Raw genomic sequence first — 20,657 nt, 5'->3', positions numbered from 1 at the left:
TAATACCATAGCCAGAGAAAGAACTATACAAAAAAAAAGAAAAAGGCTAGACAAAGAAAAGGATGTTATTAGCTCAAATAAGAATGGTAATGGATAAGGTACCCACCAAATTTGCCATATTCATATCCGAACTTATTTAAAATCTAACCATCCGAACTAGTCCTATATTTGATTATAAATTTGCCCAAACATCTCAAATCCGTCCCTTCAAAAAATAGTAAATCCATACGATATTCACACTGACTTGATTAATCTTTATTCAGATCGGATTATTTAAGTTGGGTAAATTAGAAAAAAGAAGGGGGTATAGGAAAAAATCTTTGCATTAGCCTGAATATAACTCATATCAAATAAAAATCAATAATACATCAAACTTCTAATTCAAACTCAAAAAATCAACTATAATCCATAATACTAACACTAAATCCATAATCTGCTCACCCTTTTATTATATATATATATATATATTATATATATATTATATATATATATATAATATTAATTGGGTTCAGATGGCGGGTACTGGAGGGCCAAATTCCACACCCATTCTAAATTTTAACAAGTTTTAATTTTAAATCTCAAATCCAAGGTTGAGAGAGTAGATTGAAACTTTTAAAGAGAAGGATATAACTGTAAACGTCTAAAAGTCGAGGGGTGTAGGTTTAATTTTCTTGTTTTAATATAAATCCAAGAAAAACCCTTTCCCCACTCTCTCACCCATCGCTCTCCTGTGGGTGCGAGCAGAGCTCCAGTTCTGGTATATCTCCCTCTCTCTATCTCCCTCCCTCTATCGCTCTCCAAGTCCATCACGGAAAGGATTTCCCGATTCGATTCGGACACTTCCTATCACTCGTTCGTGTAGATTCTTTTTCCAGGTAATTCCTATAACTCACTGTGTTCTTCCCCAATTTTTCTCGCCTCTTGGCCTAGTTTTGATTCGTCGATAACTCAATCTTCATTTTTTTTTAAAGTAGAAATCTAGATCTCTTTGGAAGATAGCGATTTTCCAAATATCCGCTTATTTTTCTGAGAAATCAGCCCCAAGTTGTGATTTTGTTTGGTTAATTATCCCAAAGTTTGGGTTCTAGGTTCGATTATTATTTTATTTTTTTTATTGAATTTTTTGGGCGTGTTGGATTGAGAATCGATGGGGAAAAAGATGAAAACTAAGGCCAGAAACCCTCGTAAGGTCCAACCCCGAGCATCGGCCGGATCCTCTCAGCCTGTTTCCGAGCCTAGTGATCGGACGGTTGACGTTGGAGGTGAGGAAGTGAAGGGTGGGGAACAGTGTAATCACTACAGCAAGGATAGTGCCGAGCTGAATCGAGTTCTGTTGGGAATCCTGTCTTCGAAGAATGCCACAGCTTGTGAGCATTGTAGGGAAGAGCCAGTTTACAAGAGAGGGGGGAAGGAGAAGGGAAAGCAACAGAAGAAGAAAGGAGGAGCAAGGAATTCTGAGGTGAAATCAGGGTCGCATGTCATTTGGGTCTGTTTGGATTGCAGCCGTTATTTCTGTGGTGGAGCGGTGAATGATTCGGTGCCATATGGCCATGCCCGCCGGCATGCGAAGCAGGAGCGCCATTCTTGGGCTGTGAGATTTGACGACCCAACTCTAAGCTGGTGTTTCTCATGCAATTCGGTGTTCCCAATCGAGATGCCGGAGGTGGTGGCAGATAGTGAGGATAAGTTGGTGAAAGATGATAATAGTAAGGGAGTGGAGAATGGAGTTGAGTCTTTAATGTTGGATGGTGTGCAGGGACATATGGTCAGAGGGCTGACGAACCTTGGCAACACTTGCTTCTTTAATTCAATCTTGCAGAATGTTTTTGCAATCAATAAACTGCGGGATTACATGTTGAGCTTAAATAAACCTGTTGGGCCTCTTACTATGGCAATGAAGAAGCTCTTTGTCGAAACTAGTGGTGAAGTGGATTCAAGAAGTACACTGAGCCCCAAAAGTCTTTTCAGCTGCATATGTTCCAAGGCTCCACAATTTCGAGGTTATGATCAGCAGGACAGCCATGAACTGCTTCGTTGCTTGCTTGATGGGTTGCATATGGAAGAAAAAAGTGCAGAAAAATCACTGGATTCTTCTGAAGAGCAAGACAATGTTACTTTAAACTCAAGAACAACCATAGTAGATACTATTTTTGGGGGGCAACTCTCAAGTACTGTGTCTTGTGTGGAGTGTGGGCATACTTCGGTAGTCCATGAACCATTTCTAGATCTCTCACTGCCAGTGCCATCAAAGAAGCCGCCAGTGCCATCAAAGAAGCAGCCACTTAAAAAGGTTCCACCACCTCCACCCAAGAAGAGCAAACCACCTCTGAAAGAAAGGAACAGAAGCCGGAGGTTTCGGGAAAAAGGAAGCACTAAAGAATCTCTTGAAATGGAACAGAATAGAGTAGAAAGTTTTAGTTCTTCAGAATGCACCGAGCCCTGCAGTTCTGCATCACAGCAAGAACATAATGTTGCACCAAGAGCAGAGGAGCCCTCAGAATGCTGTGAATCTTGTGGTCCTTCACTGAAATCAGAACAGCATAATGCTTCCAAAATGGAGGATAGTTTCTGTTGGTGGACTATCTTGAACCCAGTATGGCACCGGATGTTGCATATTCAGATTCTCAAATGCATGAAGATTCTGTTACTCAGTGTTCTGAAACCAGGCAGATCTACCTGAGTGAGAATAATGCAGAGTGCACTGTGGAATTGCAGACACAAAATTGTTCTAAGGAGCAGCTAGTGACTCCAGATTCTTGTGGGGAGAACTCTAATGATGTTTCTTCTTCAAATATGCAAGATTCTTGTGTAATTTTACTTCCTTATAAAGAGTTAAATCCCACCGCTGAGAAGATAAATGGAACATCACCAGATTCTCAAAATCCAGAAATTCTGGCACCTGCTGATGCTTTGGTAAAAGATTCAAGTGTGCGAACCACATCTGCTGCCTGCAATGAAGAAGCAGAAGCAGACTTCGATGGTTTTGGTGACTTATTTAATGAGCCAGAGGTTACTTCTGAGTTGAAGGTAGATACTAGTACTGGTGGAGAAATGGATGCAACATTGTGGACAAGCAACAGCAGTGAGTCTAATCAGGAGGAGGTGGATGATACCAATTCTCCAGTATCGGTTGATAGTTGCTTGGTTCTATTTACCAAGCCCGAGCTTCTGTCAGATGAACATGCCTGGTACTGTGAGCGTTGTTCTGAGGTTTTGTCACACCATAATGTGGGACGTAGAAAAGGCAAACAGCAATATACAACAAGGCTTAGTCAATCAGAAGATACAAAGTCTCACCTTGGTGGTGAAGTTGGAACTACAAAGGTTTCACTTGATTCAGAAGTGGGTTGTCTGAATTCTACTGAGATCAAAGTTTTAAGCAATGGAAAGATGGCATCTACCTCAGTGAACATGGATCAACATGTGGAAAGGATTGATGATATAAATGCAACAGTGGATGTTTCCCAGAAATCAGCTAATCCTACTGAAGGATCAGACAATACAAATTGTAAAAATGTAGTTAAGAATGAGAACTATTTGATGTTCTCAAAACCCATGTTAGGTGATCAAGCTCAAAATCCTGATGAAAATTTTGTGGAGTCAGGTCCTGAAAAATCTATTGCACAGGATTGTTCAAGTAGCAAAGAAAGTGAGGCTTGTAGCACAAATGATCACCAAGGTGTTGGATGTGGAGAATCTCTAGCAACTGCCTGCAGTGGCTCATTAAATCATACAGAAACAATCCTGTCAAATTCCTGTGAGAATGGTGATTTTGGTGCAGCTAATCCAGGTGGGAAGAGAGGGTCACAGCTCTTAGATGAACTGCATCCGGTAGAAGATAGCAGGGATGGGAAGAGGAGCCCAAAAGGATAAAGGTAAAGAGGGATGCAACGAAAAGGATTCTTATTGATAGGCCCCACCTATTCTAACCATTCATTTGAAGAGATTTAGCCAAGATGCTCGTGGTCGCTTGACTAAACTGAGAGGTCATGTTAGCTTCCTAGAGACATTAAGTTTAAGACCATACATGGACCCCAGGTATTCCTCTAGACCATTCTGGTATTTTGTTTAGCCAGTTCTTTTTATGATATTCATTAGATTTTTGTCCATTCATTTTGGAGGCCTGCAGCCACAAATCATTTATGATGCATTCTTTGATATTGTAACCTTTTTCTTAGAAAATTGTCTTTATTTTCCCTTGACATTGTAAAAAGAGAGATTTTCTAGTCCTTTCTTCCCCCTTTTGGTTCTGGACCATAGTAGGATTCATATCTGCAATTATTTGATATGTCACCTTGCAGTTTCTTTTATTATTGCATGCCTTTTCACATTCTTGTGATCATAGACCTATATGTAAGTCCTGAATAACAATTAGGTTCTTATAATTTGTATCACAATTAATCTTTTCATAATAATGGCAGTTGCAAATGGGCAGGAAAGCTATCTGAATGAGCATCTTATATCCAATGCTTTACCTGTCTCGAAGTTCTTTCAGACATGATTAACTGCATATCCACATGTTTGGCAATTTGGAAACTGTCAAATGCATTGTATGTTCAGCATAGGACCATAACTAAGCATTATGTATATTGGGTTTGATCATATCAATTAGTCCTATTGATATTCTGTTATTCATTTTGACCAACCCAACACTACAACACAGTAATATGCTACACGGTAAAAGTCTACATTTAATTAATGTGCTAGTAATCTGCAATCCTACCCTTTTGTTAGACAAACATAAGAAGAAAATATTATGTTTAAACCAACATAAGAAGAAAATATTATGTCCCAGAGAGAAATTACATCATACAATAATAATGTCTTGAGTACAATAATAAAAATTGCTAATGCCTGCAAAAGATACTTGCTGATATCAATTAAAATAATAATATTGTGCTCAGCGTAGTGGAGTTGGGAGGTTTATAATTGAGACCATGCTAAATTAAAATGACCTCACCTGAACTCGCTGCTATGAGCATGTGGTAGTGAGGCATGATGAAACCAGTTGAGTTGGCATGCGAGAAAGCCTTAACAACCTCAGAATCTTGCTAGGTGGTAAATAATTGCTGTAGGACTCATCTAGCTATATGGAACTAGAGCAAGACACTGAAAAAAAAAACAAAGATAGTTTCCATTATAATTGTTTTCTGATCTTGTGTTTGTGAGAAGATCAGTATTGCTTAATCACTAATTTGTTGTTTAGCAATGGAGAAAAAGAATGATTTTAGATAAGCATGGTTCACCCTTGAGAGTTTGTGCAATCTTTTTCCTTTTAATGAAATTATGTTTCCCTATCCTACAAGAAGAGGCCTTTCAAGCTCAATATTGCAAGGTCCATGCTTTCTATAAGAGGGCCTCTTTCATCTCCACCACCACATAACATGCCAACCTTAGCCTCAGCCTGCTCAAGCATATGCACATACCGTATTAACATCCAATCTACTTGTTAGCCTATTGTTGGTTTTCTCAAGAGCTATGTGATGCCATTCTCATCTGTTTCCCTCAACCATTAGAGTTGTTTGAACCCTTTATCACCGGATCAACTTGCCTTCTTTTCCTTTAAAGCAACCTCCATTTGACACCATGTGTTCTCATCTTGACAACCATTAGTCAGTCAGAATGACTCGAAACAACATGTTCAACCTATTGTGGTCATCATGATATGGTGATAAACGGTTTATGCTTCATATACACATTTGCAGTCAAATACATGATACCAGCAATCCTACTCTCATATTTAAAAACCCTTATCCCATTTAACTCTTTTCCTTTTCTCACAAGAGTTACAGCCATTCTCAATCCTGGCAGTGCAATTGTCATTATGCTTCAGTATTTTGAGTTTCTGCATGCAGTAAAAAGGGCAATTATGTTGTGACAACGTCTAACTGGAAAGATGCTAAAGACAGAAGACGTGTGGTATTCTATGTTCCAGTAAGCCCAGTATGGGAAGAAATTACTATCAGCAATGGAAATTTATGTCATAGTCCATGGGTCCTCTCTGACATCAGTCTGAGGGTAACCAAAGGGTGATGGATTTGTACAGAAGAGAAGAAAGAGTTTTTTTTTTTTTTAATTTTTATTTTTTAAGACATCATAGAAAAGGATAAACATGAGTGTGGTTTATGAAGCTTCTTGCTGTGCAAGAGAAACTTAATTGTAGGTCCAAGAATTTGTGTTATCATAGGTTTTGGTGCTTCTGAATCTTGGGAGGGACGTCTTTTATCAAACAAAGTACTGAATTTTCCAACAGCATGCAATATTAGAAGGTTAAAAAAAGTAGTGTAAGCATGTGTGCTTATCTTTGCAGTATGTACTTCAAGCTTAAACTAGTGCATGGGTTCATTAAATACTTTCTAAAACTTATTAAAAATGATCTCCTTTGGTTCATTGGTGGTGTAATGCATGATAGTTTGAGAAAAGCAAAGATGTCAAATAGTTGGGTTTTTATTAAGTGACAGATTATGTAGACTTATCTTTGGAGGAGAAGGATATAAGGTTTTCTAGGGAAGTATTTTAGTGTTGGTGAAGGAATTTAATGGAGGTAAAAATATAAGGCTAAATAGATTCTTGAAGTAGATGACTGTGTGATGTTATTCTGAGGATAACTATTTTTTCTGAATTATAGGTTGTGGAAGTTGGAGAAAAAAATGACTTGATTTAAGGACAGTGTGGGTTGTTTGTACAAAGCTAGCGCATGGCCATTGAGGTTATTAATTGGAAATGCTCTCTATCTCTTCATTGAGTCTAATAGAACAATGCTAGTAGTTTATTTTCTGGTGCTTCAAGTGTTATAAATACATAAATCACAATAGATAAGAATTGGAAAGAAAGTTTGGTTATTAGGAGGCGAGTTGGTTATCTGGGTTGGAAATGAATAGAGAATCTTATTTTAATGGCTCTGACACAACTTGTAGCCAGCACAAAATCAACCATTGAGTGCAATGCATAAAGGTTTGTTCTTGAGTTTAAGGTTTACTTAGTGCATGCTAAATTTGCTTTTACGTAACTTGGGATCTAATTGGAAATGACTTTTTTACTGCAATATTTGAATGAAACTTTTAGAGGGATCGCCATGTTTCTTGGAGATTGCAGTTGTCAAGAAAGTTTAAATTTTAGAAAGATAAAATATAGTGAATTTGGTGGTTCTGATGTTGTAATAGATTTGTGGGAGTGACTCATTTGTGATAGTTGTTTTACTGAGGCCAGGTTTGTTGGTTGTCTTTGTAAAACATTTAGTCAGAGAACTGAAAAATTATCAAAGGTATCAAATTTACTTAATATGTGACTATGGGTGCTTGGAGGTGAAGTAGAATGGGTTCTATGAAGAGGATGTTTACAGCAAAGTTCCTTCTCAATGAAATACATGTAGTTTTTCACCTGCATTGCATTTTATGATTCTTTCTGAACCTTATCCCTGAGTAGGATATCCGAGATGCTACCATGAAGGTATTTCCATTATTATCAAGGATTCAAGGGCAGCTCAAAGAGTGCTCCTTATGCTGAACAACTTTTGTGGAAAATTTTTTGATCTTTTTTAGTGAGGGAACTGCATCATATGACATAGCAGGCTAAACACATGACTTGTGAGGGATAAAGTTTAAATGGGTTAATTATACAGAAAAGAGAAGTGGATTGTTATCTGAGTTGTCAAAGATTAATGTTAGTTAATTTTGCTGCTCCAATCATAGACCAGAAAGGGAGAGAAATTGTTCTTATTAAATATGTTTTACTTAATGGCTAGATAGAATATAAGGTTTGTGGCTTATGGAAAGTTAATAAGAATGAGCTCTGAATTAGTGGTTGGAGTTTTTACAATAGGTCAGAGCTATAGACTAGATTGAAGCTGCCTATTAGAACACATTTTTTGGGCAATGACTCAGACGTCACAAAGCTGTCATGCTACTTGAGGTGTAGTTACTGACCCTAGGCTGCACTATGTAGTGATTAAACATTCCGCATTCAGCCTAATATCCTTCTTTTTTCCTTATAGTCTTTGGATTTATCATATGCTTGCAAAGCTTTCATTTGGTATGTTGAAATAACTCTTGGTCTCTAAGCTTCTGGCATTATTTACCATTCTTGTATATTCTTTAATGATGAAATATATTGTTATATGCCACTCCTACATAGCTTAGTTATACATCTGTTTCTGGTTATTAAAAGGTGCTTAAAACAGTTGGTTTTTGATCGCTAGTTCTCCTAGCATAGGTATTTTTGCATTTTGTAGATGCCATTATAAGAAGCACAATCACCTCAACGACATGTTTGGTTGTACATGATCGAAGCTGTTGCATTTCCGTTTACTGCAGCTGTCTGAAATCCATTATTTGGTCTTTTGTAGCTTGATATCCTGCATATAGCTACAATTACATATTTGGGTTCAATTTGCTACATTCCTAATTATGGCCAAAATCATCCTGGTGTTGAACTACCACAGTTGGGTGGGTGAATAAGTCAGTTCAAAGCAGTGAGAGCTAGTTTGTTATATCATATAGAAATATATAAATAAAGCTATCTTAAATAATATATATATATATGTATATGTTGTATATATATATATATATATGTATATATATATATGTATGTATATGTATATATTATATTATATATATATATATATATTAGATATATATATAATATATATATATATATATATATATGTACATATGTACATATATGTATGTATACATATGTACATATGTGTATGTATACATATCTATGTGTGTGTATATATATATATATAGATGTATACATATATACATATATATGTGTGTATATATGTATATATGTATATATATGTGTATGTATATGTATATGTATATATATGTGTATGTATGTATGTGTATGTATGTATGTACATGTATATGTATATGTATGTGTATGTATGTATGTACATGTATGTGTATGTATGTATGTATTTGTATGTGTATATGTATGTATATATATCTATATCTATATATATATATATTCAATAATGCTATAATATTCTTGAATACTGGCATAATATTTTTGTAATATAGGATCCTATTATTCACTTTATAATATAACATCATAAGATAAGATATATATGATTTGTGAATATGTTATGTGATGTTATCACAATTCTAGAAATGTAATATATATTATGTTGGTAGCATTACTAAATAATATTACTATACTATCATATTTTTAAAATATAATATATGATAATATAATGGTATCATGTTAACATTTATAGTTGGTCATTATGTATGCAATATTTTTTTATGATTAATGTTGTACAATATATTTAGTATAGAATAATATGCATATAACATAATATTATACAATGTATACCATATAAGTGTATTGTAATTATTTGTTATATTATTGTTAAGAATAATCCTGTCTAGGAAATGTATCAATTAGGAGATATGTATCAATCATGAGAGATAAATTAGGAAGATAAATTAGGTAACAAAATATTTGATTGAGATCATGATTTATATGATTCAGTATATCTAGATCTTTATTGGGTTCATTGTATCTAGACTTTATTGCTCTATATATAGAGCCTCTTATAACATAAATTGAATATATGAAAAGAGGTATAATCATTACACTTACATGATATTAGAGCATCTTATGAGAGATTTAATTTCTGAGAGTAGAGTTTTCTGCACCATCTCATATTCATCAATCGGAGGTGTCATCGCTGCATTGCGCATCACTCATCGATTAAAGGTGGGACTTTTCATTGCATTGCCTTCCCTCATTAAGCCATATTCTACTTCTTTCTCTCTGATGTTGTATGTAGGAATCTGTTAAAAAAATGTCAAATTTCAAAGTTACTAACATCACAGATCTTCCAATCTCTGGCAATACTATAATCACCACCACGAAGTTGAATGGCAAAAATTTTTCTAACTGGAACACAGCTGTCGAGGTTGATTTATGGGTCAGGGGCAGGAAGACCATCTCTCCACATTTATTTCTGATATTCAAACATCTGATTAAGCCATCTGGAAGAAGATTGATGCACAACTACTTAGTCTTTTGTAGCAAGCCATTGATCAATCCTTGATGGTTATGTTTCATCCTTATCGGATATATAAAGAGGTGTAGACTTGTGCTTATGAGTTCTATACTAGTGATATCACTAGGATATATGATGTCTTGTCCCATCTGTTTCCATTGAGATAGGCCGACATAGATTTGCTGACACACTTGGGTCAAGTACAAGCATTCTTCGTCGAATTTAATGAGTTGATGTCTTTTACTACAAATTTGAAAGTATAGCAGGCTCAACGAGAGAAGATGTTTTCAGTTATTTATCTGCAAAGTATTCGATCCGAGTATGAATCAGTCAGAATCCAGATCCTAGGTGGTGAATCTCTTCCTTTATTGACAAATATCTTTTCATGACTATTTCGAGTAGCCTTCACTTCAGCTGTCCTCGAACATGTGCCTACTGGAGATAGATCTATTCTTATCACACAGTCTAATTTATCTGGAGCATCCTCTAGCACTCGGAGAAGTCGAGATGGTAGAGGCAGTAGAGATGGTTAAAGAAATATTTTCAGATATAGGCAATGCAACAAACAGGGCATAGTCGTGATACTGTCACTTCTTGCATGAATTTTCTCCTAGGATCGCTAATGCAACACAGACAGAGGTTTCCATCGTTGATGTATACTATCCACTAGACAGTCCACTATCATCATATCTATAGAAGAATATGTCCATTTCTTACAGAGCAAACAACTCGACAGGTGACTCAATCCATTATCTCGCTGAGTTAAGTTACTCTACTGCATGTCTTACTCAGTCATCTCTTGGCCTCTGGATTCTTGACTCAGATACTTTTGACCATATGTCTAGTAATCCCAATCTATTCTCTTGTTTAACTAAGCCTAATGCTCTACCATCGGTCATATTAGCCAATAGGTTTGTTACTCCTATATACGGGGTATTGGAACAGCAGCACCTACTGCTTTCCTATCTCTATGTTCTGTTTTGTTTCTTCTTCAGTTTTTTTTAACTTAATTTTCACTAGTCAACTCATAAAAAAATTCAATTGTCGTAATCTTTTCTTCTGATAATATTGTGATTCAGGATTTAAGGATTGAAAAGATGATTGGCATGGGCATGAGTCTCAAGGTCTCTATCGCTTGTCCATTTAAGTCTCCTTTGAATTACGTACTGCCTGCATGGTTGCTACTTCTCCATTGCAAATTCATAGTCATCTTGGGCATCCATCCTTAACTATCCTAAAGAAAATAGTTCCTGGTGTATCTAGTATTAATGAATTAGATTGTCAGTCAAATCAACTTAGAAAACATATTAGAATTCAATTTTCAAGTCGTATCAATAAATGAGCTAGCACTTCTTTTGTTCTTATTCACCCTGATATCTGGAGTCTTTATAGTATTGTCTCAAGTCAAAGTTACCGCTATTTTGTTGCTTTTATTGATGATTACTCTAGAGTAATTTAGGTTTATTTGATAAAAAATCATTCTGAACTATTTTATATTTTTGTTTCTTTTTTTACTGAGATTAACACTTAGTTTGAAGTTTCTGTTCATACTTTTCATAGTGACAATATCCGAGAATACTTTTCTACTCAATTTCAGCCTTTTATGTCGTCTCATGACATGATACATCAGTCCTCGAGCTCTCACACTCAACAAAATAGAGTGGTTGAGTGGAAAAACATGCATCTTATTGAAACGGCACAAACATTATTTTTATATATGCATGTTCCTGATCGTTTTTGGGATGATGCTTTCCTTACTGCATGTTATTTGATTAATCGAATGCCCTCCAATGTTCTTCAGAATCAGATTTCTGTTTCAATTTTATTTCCTTGAGATACCTTCTATTTATTATCCTTTGGTTCATCAATTATCTTCTGGTGCATCTGAATTATATGCTCGTTCTATTAAATATATTTTTTTCGAATATTTACGAGGACAAAAAGGGTATAGGTGCTACTCTTTCAAATTTTATCGATATTTGTTTGCATCGATGTTATCTTTTTTGAGTCCATTCCTTTCTTCTCCAACTCTGCTATGTCATCATCTGAGTCATCCACCACTGTTGCGTCCGCTCCTATTTCTTCTCTTCCAAAAATATTTACTTTCACGTCTTCTTCAAGTTCTTCTTTTAGGAAAGTAGGATAGAATGATCTTATCACATATCAACGTAGGCAGAAGGCGCCTCAGGCAAAAACCACTATAGTAGGAGTGCATGACACTCCAATAAGACTTGTCAAATCGCTTCTGTATCCCTAGGTTTTTCCACCTCGAGTCCATCATCATCATCACCATCATCTTTTGAACTTGATCTATCCATTGTATATAGAAAAGGTAGTCGTGCTACTGCTACTCATCTCATTTATAATTTCTTGAGCTATCATCGCTTATCTATTTCTTATACAGTCCTCTCTTTCTTGGATTCTGTTTTTATTCCTCGTTCTACTACAGAGGCATTGACATATCTTGGTTGACTAGCAGCAATGATGGAAGAGATGTCTGTCTTACATGCTAATGGCACTTGAAAATTGTTGTCTTTACCACCTAGTAAGATTACAGTCGGATGTTGTTGGGTATACACAGTGAAAGTATCTTTTGGTGGAAAGATTGATCATTTGAAGGCTCGACTTGTTGCTAAAGGCTATACTCAGATTCTTGAGATAGACTTTGGTGAGATCTTCTTTCCGATAGCTAAGATTGCTTCAGTCCATTTGCTTCTTTCTCTGGCTACTATTCATCACTGGATCCTGCATCAGCTAGACATCAAGAATACTTTTTTGCATGGAGATCTCGAGGAGGATGTCTATATGGAGCAACCTCCCAGATTTGTTGCTTAGGAAAAGTACTTTGGTAAAGTATGTAAGCTTAAAAAGTCATTATATGGTTGAAAGCAGTCTTTTCGGGCTTAGTTTAGCTGTTTTAGTTCAGTTATTTTGAATTTTGGACTAGTGAGATCTCAGTTAGATCACTCTATTTTCTATAAACATTCTGAGAGATGAAGAATAATTCTGATTGTATATGTTGATAATATAGTTATCGCTAGAGATGATGAAGTTGGTATTACTTAAGACTCATTTACATTCACAGTTTCAGACCAAAAATTTAGGATCTCTGAAGTACTTTCTTAGAATTGAGATTGCAAGATCTGAACGTGGTATCTATATATGTCAGAGGAAATGTGTTAGATATTTTGGAGAAAATTGGATTACTTGAGTCCAAATCCGTTGATACTCCTATAGATCTGAATGTCTGACTAGCACTAGGAGAGGGGGAGTCTTTCTCAGATCTCGGGTGATATCGAAAATTAGTTGGCAAGTTAAATTATCTCACAATTATCAGACCAGACATTTTCTTTACTATTAGTGTTGTAAATCAATTCTTGAATTTTTCAATTAAGGCACATTGAGATGCAGTAATCCGAATTATCAAATACATCAAAGCTACGCTTGGAAGAGGTTTATTGCATCATGATACTGATGCTAACTGGGCTGGTTCGCCATCTAATAGAAGGTCTATGATTGGATATTGTATATTGTTTGGAGGAAAGTTGATTTCCTAGAAGAGTAAAAGGTAGAATGTTGTGGCCTGTTCGAGTGTAGAGACTGAATATAGAGCTATGACCTTGACTACTTATGAGCTGATATGGTTGAAACAGCTGCTGGGAGAAATAGGCATGACACAATCACAACTATGAAATTATTTGTGATAATCAAGTAGCAATACATGTTATCTCAAATCCCATTTTTCATGAAAAGACTAAGCATATTGAGGTTAATTGCCATTTTATTAGAGAAAAATTACAAGCACGAGATATTGCGACTGCATTTGTTGGGTCAAGTGATTAGCCAGCAGATTGGTTCACCAAAGCACTTAGGGATCCTTGGGTAAATTACATTTGTAACAAGTTAGGCATACATGATACATATGCTCCAGCTTGAGGGGAGCATTGAGAATAATCATGTTTACGAAATATATTTATTAGGAGATATGTATCAATCATGAGAGATAAATTAGGTGATAGAATATTTAATTGAGATTATGATTTATATGGTTCATTATATCGAGACCCCTCTTTCTTTATATATAGAGCTTCTTGTAACATGAATTAAATATATGAAAAGAGATACAATCATTACTTTCACAATTATAATAATACTACCTTTTAGTTTGCATATAGCATAATATATGCATATAACATAATAACATAATATATATTGTAATTATATGGTTATATATGATAATAGTAGTATTTTTTTAGTTTGACCCTTTGGTATATTATTGTTATATTAATTTAAAGAAATATTGGAGTAATTCAATATTGCTATTTGTAATAAATTTATTATGATAGCATAAAGTAATAATATGTTAATTATATGGTTGCATCATCGAATCTACAATCTCATCTCTTGGATCTAGGCAAAACTTGTTCTTTTATTAATTGCAAGTATATCCATGAACAACCAAGCAACTGATTTGTAGTTGCAAACTCCAGAGTTACAGTAACATATAGATCTCTACACAATAGTCTTACTTATAGGCAACCAAACCAGCCCTAAAACTCAAAGTAGTTTAAAAGTTGCAAGTATGGATTTAACTAATATAACCTCTTTGAAGCTCTTAATATTTATTACTATTCCAGAAATAGAAATAAGATATTCCGAAAATAAAGACATAATATAATTGTTATGGGCTGCTTTTGTACATTTATTAATTTTCATCTGTGGTGGATTGTTTTGAGAAAGTTATAATGTTTAAAAATATCATCTTATTATGATACTATTGAACTGCACATTGAGTTGGAGAGAATTATTGTCAATGTGAACTTATAAAGATACATTTGATAGAATGGAAAGTACTTCCTATTTATGCCGATAGAGGATGAGTGATGGATGGTATTCAAAGATAACACATGCAAGTGTAGTGATATCTAACTTTAAGAAAGTGGCATGTTGGACCCTCATCTATTGAAAAAGCAGTGATGAAGAAGCCACTGCAAAGGATTTCTTGAATGTTGGTAGACAACTTTGCTGGCAACAAGCCATGGAACTTAGCTTTTTCTCATTCTTAAAGAGCAGGCCATTATATCGTCAAGGAGATATTTGATTTCTGAGAAGCATGCTTAAAAATACTGGTGCATATTACATTAGATCTCAACTGTTTGGGCATCATCTAGGGAATATGGACCTGCATGCTGTGGGGTTAATGTATCAATAAATATCACTTTCATAGGTCCGTATCACTTTAAATTGTAGCAACAACTTTCTGAAATATGCTAGAAGACATGGTGATATCTCTTAATGTGTATGAAAATAATTTTGATCTTCATGGCTCCAATTTTCTAATACGTACTCATTTCTTATCTTTTATGATCAAGTTCATGTTAATTTTTGGTTTATAGTCATAAAAGGGAGGTGTAATGCATAAGGCTCCTGCCATTGCAGGGTTTGGGGAGGGTCAAGTGTACGTAGCCTTCATTTGCACATAGGCTATGTCCATGATTTGAAGCAACCTTACCATTGCACCAAGACTCAACATCTTGGTTTTTAGTCATAATAAGTTTACATATTTTCTGTGATATCTGTAGAAGCATCGATAAATATCTAAGAGTGTTTATATTATATGAAATGTTAAATTGAATTACAGATACAGTATAGTTTGAAACGCGTCTATTTTCTATATTAAGCAACTTAAAATTATTTACACTTAAGAGAAAGGTTTTCCTTGCATCTCTTTGTATTCACGCAATTTGTGCAAGTGTTGTCATGCTATGACTTGATTCTTATAATATATGCCTATACAACATGGCAACCATACTAGTAACTTTACATCAGGAGACTTGCAATTGACCTTGTGGATCACTTAGAAGCATGTCAAGGAATGTACTTTGTATAGGCCTTTATTGCAATTGGTTTCTAGTGTACATTAGATTTAATTATCATTGATAAATTCACGAACTCACCTTATGAAAATTATATTTTGGCTGGTAGTTCAGTAATTTCTTATAAAAGATGAATTGAATTAGCTTTGTTCCTTTCTAACCCAAAAAAGACCACCTATTGGAAGAAAGTCCACTGCTTGCTTCTGTGAAACTGCCAAGCATAACCTTCATCTGAGTTTTTCGTCTGGTGGATATGAACTTTTTGATGAAGGGCCTTGGGGCAATAGTAAGGTAGTTCAATTGTGACCTAGGTCTGATAGGTACGAAACACAAAAACAGTCTCTCTGCATGTGATGGTAAGGCTGTGTACATCTGACCATTTCTAGACCTCATAGTGGCAGGAGCCTCACGTATTGGGACAGGTTTTTCTTTTAGACATGAATTTTTTGATCCAAGGACAAGGTAAAGGGTTAATAAGGTTCATTTTTTGATGAGCCTGTATGACTTATTGAGAAGTTGAACAGGGAATGGATTAATATTTGCCATATGAGTTTGCTTTAGGCCACATTATTTGATTAAGTTGCTTGTCCATTTTTTAAATGGTTTGAGATGCATCTTAACTTGTTGCATGATAGTGTAGTGTCATCTATGCTTGGGGATCTTGTGATTGGACTGTGCCATGAGACTTGTCAGTTGGTTCTCCTGACTGAAATGATACTTTTCTCTTATGTTTATGGAGGAATTCAGCATTCTACTAAATTAGTCATATGCAGTTGCTGCTGACAATAGGTTGGGTTTTGGCAGAAACATGATCTTTTAGCCTTCTTTGTCCACTTGAACAATGTATTATCTGTATTCTTCATTTTCTTCTTTAATGCTAAAAATATTGGCCATAGGATGCAAGGGTCCCTGTTTCTGTCATCCCTTGCATGGTGGGAATCAGTGCTCTGTACAGATGTTAACTTTCTACCTTCGCTAAAGACCTAAAAGGCTAGTCATTAATAGAAATCAATTAGGCAAGATGGTATGGGCTCCACAAGTAAATCTATTCTGCTTGTGTATAGCTCTACTTCTGTTTGCCAGCAATGAAATTAAATAAGACAGACCTTACTGCATATGCTATAGATCACCCTGGAATGTTCCAGATTTTCATATTCTTATTCAATCTCTATTGTGGATAAGGACTATGTGGGATGGACAGCTTAGATTACGTTATATGAATCCTAGGATCTCCAGCACATGAAGATCAGTTGTCAGGTGGGGTTATCTGGTATTTTGATCAATAAACTAGAGTTTCTTTTGGGAAACTCTTAATCTCTTATTGGTTAGATAAAAAGATACGTCTGAAATTTTTTGGGAACCTAGTCTAATATACATGAAACAATATGTAGCACTTATCTGTGGTCACTCAAGAATGCAATCATTTTTCTACCATCGACTAGGTTAGCTTTGTCGCACACTTGAGATCTGGTGTTAGGATTCCACGTGATACTGACCTTTTTAATCTCTCTCTTCCTTTCCCTTCTCATCTAATGTTTCTTTACTCTCTCCATATTTTCAGGACACCAACCCCCACTTGCTTTAAATTGTTAAAAGCTTGTAGTTGGTGTTTTTCTTTTTCTTCAATCAATAGTTTTTACTTGATGATCTCTAACAAGGTTTTGCAGAGTTGGATGTAAATATTGGTGTCGATGTTTATATAAGTTGATAATATTGCCACATATTTCTTGACTGAAAATATGACATCCCTATTTCTTGGACCATAGAATGCAAAATGCTGGATGTTCCTCACCCATTTTTGAATAGCTAGAGCATATAACCTTTCAAAAATACTACAGAATTGGGTGGAGTCTAATTTTGCGTGCTCAATGAAAAATAAAAAAGAAGAACAATATTGATTTTTGATAGGAATTAATCAGAGAATAAAATGAGGCTACGACTCATTTTAAGCACATTCTTAGATATTATTAGTCGGCTTGGTAAATATTCTTAGAAGTCTTGCACCCTTTATTGTATGCTCTTAAAAGGGATACTCATTTCAGTGGTTTACACTTGGACATTATGCTTCAAACTATATAAGCTTATACGTCCAGTCTGCTGTCTACTGCTGGTGTCACCATTAACATGGATGATATGGTAAACACTATATTCAACATATCCTCAGCATCTAGCTGAAGGTGCCAGCTTATTTACTCAGCAGCACATCTCAAATTCATCATTTCCTTTACCTAGCTAAGTCCGATTATCTATCTCATTACTTTTAAACATTTCTGATACTGATGATGCTACCATTGAGTTTCTTTTTTCCTCTATTATGTGGTCTGGCCAGCTTATTTTTCTACTGATATCATAGTGGCATTCTTCAATTAGATGGCTACCAGTGTGCAGCTATTATAAGTTTAACAATGCATGGTCTACTAACTCAAATACATTACTCCTGGAGCGTCATTGGAATTGATAAATAACAATCTCAATTTACGAGATGCACTCTTAGTGTCTCTCTAAAGAGTTGGTTGGGAAAGAGGGTCATAATTGGTGGGGTCAGTGAAAGTTATAAATACTACTGCATTTCATGATGTATCTAGTCTTAGTGTTTTGTATGACAAAATCAAAGCAACAGATGCATTTAACATGCTTGATGTGAGTTAAATGTTGCATAGCTGAAGGTCTCTGCTCTTGTGCATTAAGGTGCACTTCCTTGTTTATAAACCACCTGAGAAAATTAATGTACAAACTTTTCTTCCTAATTTACAGGTGTGAAGAGAAAGAGAAGTGTGACTACCGCCTAATTGGTGTGGTAGAGCACACAGGGAGCATGGGAGGAGGCCATTATGTTGCTTATATAAGGGGACAGAGGGGTGTAGGCAAGGCCCAGAAAGCCACTAGTTCACCTTCCTGGTTTTATGCCAGTGATCATCAGATTCGTGAGACTTCTTTGTCAGAAGTCCTCAAGAGTGATGCTTACATTCTCTTTTATGAAAGAGTTTAATATGGAGATCAAGGCAACTGAGTGGCAGAGGAGGAAGAAGATGCGAAGGAACTCAGAAAAGCTACAGAAACAAGCATGCAGTTGGGGGATTCAGCCCCATTTGCGTCCTTTGAAGCGCAAGCACTGCAGACGCGATTTTTGTTGAAGAAATGGGGGTTTTGACAGATTAGGAAACTGTTATTCAACTTTTCATGGGTCTAATTGATTCCCTTTCTTGTTTCTTTTTTCTTTTTTTCATTATACGGTGAGAAGCGTGAATTAATTTGAGTTGAACTTGATATACCTGGATCGAGTGACCTCTACTCCCCCAGTGTTGACCGAGGGGTTTGAATTCTAAGGGCACTCTGATCTTGTAATACGGTCATTGAATTAATTATGGGACACCTATGACTTTGAGAACAATAGTGGCTTATTAGATGTCAAATTATGTATTGCTTAGATTTTGAGTAAAATCATATATAGGCAGTTAATTTTGTTCGAGGTTCTTGGAGAAATTTTATGATTTTGTTTGATCAAGCGAGCTTTCAAACAATGACCTAAGAAATTAGTGCAGTCCTCGTTGACCCCAATGATTTCAGCTTGGTAATATGTACAAAAAAAAATCAGGATTCTTTAGTTCTGCCAGAGGTCCAGGACTATGGTTGTGCAGTTTCAGGCTCAGCTCCATGTAGCTTTGGTTTGGCCTTTTCCCATTCCGGTCTCTGCTCGTTCTTTTCTTTATTCAAAAAAAATAGAGATGTAATCTGTTACATGAATTGGGATTGCATTTAAGATGGGAAAAGGTAATCAGAAATGTGACTAATGTTGAGTAGAAATCATATGAAATAGGCACCATAGAAAGAAATGTAGAGCAGATTTTTGATTTTGGCATGTTTCTTCTAATACCATCTAAAAGAAGAAATTTAAAATTTGGAAACTTCTACTAATAGAAATGTCAGTTTTATGATGAAAAAAAAATACTAATTTTTTTTTTTCAAAATATATTTTTCATCGGTAATATATAATATATATTAAATAAATTAATCATCAAATAAATTAATATATACTTCTAGATAAATCATTATATAATTTGTAAAACATGAAATTTATTAACACACAGTATATAGTCAGATAATACATATTTTAAAAATTAATTATCTAACGATTAAATATACATGTTCAAATAAATTGATATATAATTTTCGAAATATCATATTCATTAGTACATATTATATAGTCAAGTGATATATATTTATCGATTTTCTGACGTATACCATAAGATTCTTTAATACATACCCAACAATAATTAATACACACCTCTAAAAGGTATATTCTAAAAATTATGTGTCGATTTATCTGAAGATATGTCTTGGGTCACTATTGGATGTATATCAAATAAGTTTGTAATATACATTAAGAAGTCAACATGTATGTGTTACTGAGCCATGTAGCATGTACTAATAAACATGATGTTCTAAAAATTATATCAATTTATTTGAAAATGTATATTGGATTGTCAGATAACTAATTTACTAAATATATATTATTTGATCTTGTACTATATATTAGTGAACACCATATTCTAGAAACTATTAATCAATTTATCTAGATGTATATATTGATTTGCTAAATAGTAAATTTGTCTGGAGTGTATTATCTAACCATACAGTATACATCAGTAAAAAATATATTTTAAAATAAAGAAGAAAAAATATCACATGTGATTTATTTTTTTTATTATAGGACTAACGTCTCCATTAGTAAGAGAAATTTCTAATTTTTAGACTTCTATTTTGAGATAGATAGTAAAAAAAAA

At 34.9% G+C, this 20,657-nt stretch overlaps 1 protein-coding gene across 1 annotated transcript; it reads left to right on the top strand.

The window, feature by feature from the left end:
* Positions 1–702: 702 nt before the first annotated feature.
* Positions 703–19,286, top strand: LOC105048952 (ubiquitin carboxyl-terminal hydrolase 2). Its single transcript, XM_010928458.4, is given in 5 exon segments — positions 703–2,573; positions 2,576–3,847; positions 3,850–3,912; positions 3,915–4,038; positions 18,628–19,286. Coding segments are annotated over 5 exon segments (3,120 nt in total). The 5' UTR covers positions 703–1,147; the 3' UTR covers positions 18,863–19,286.
* Positions 19,287–20,657: the final 1,371 nt, after the last annotated feature.

The sequence above is a fragment of the Elaeis guineensis genome, chromosome 7 (assembly GCF_000442705.2).
Source record: "Elaeis guineensis isolate ETL-2024a chromosome 7, EG11, whole genome shotgun sequence".
NCBI classification, from domain to species: domain Eukaryota; kingdom Viridiplantae; phylum Streptophyta; class Magnoliopsida; order Arecales; family Arecaceae; genus Elaeis; species Elaeis guineensis.
The sequence above is the reverse complement of the archived record's forward strand: the minus strand, read 5'-3'. Positions and strand labels throughout refer to the sequence as shown.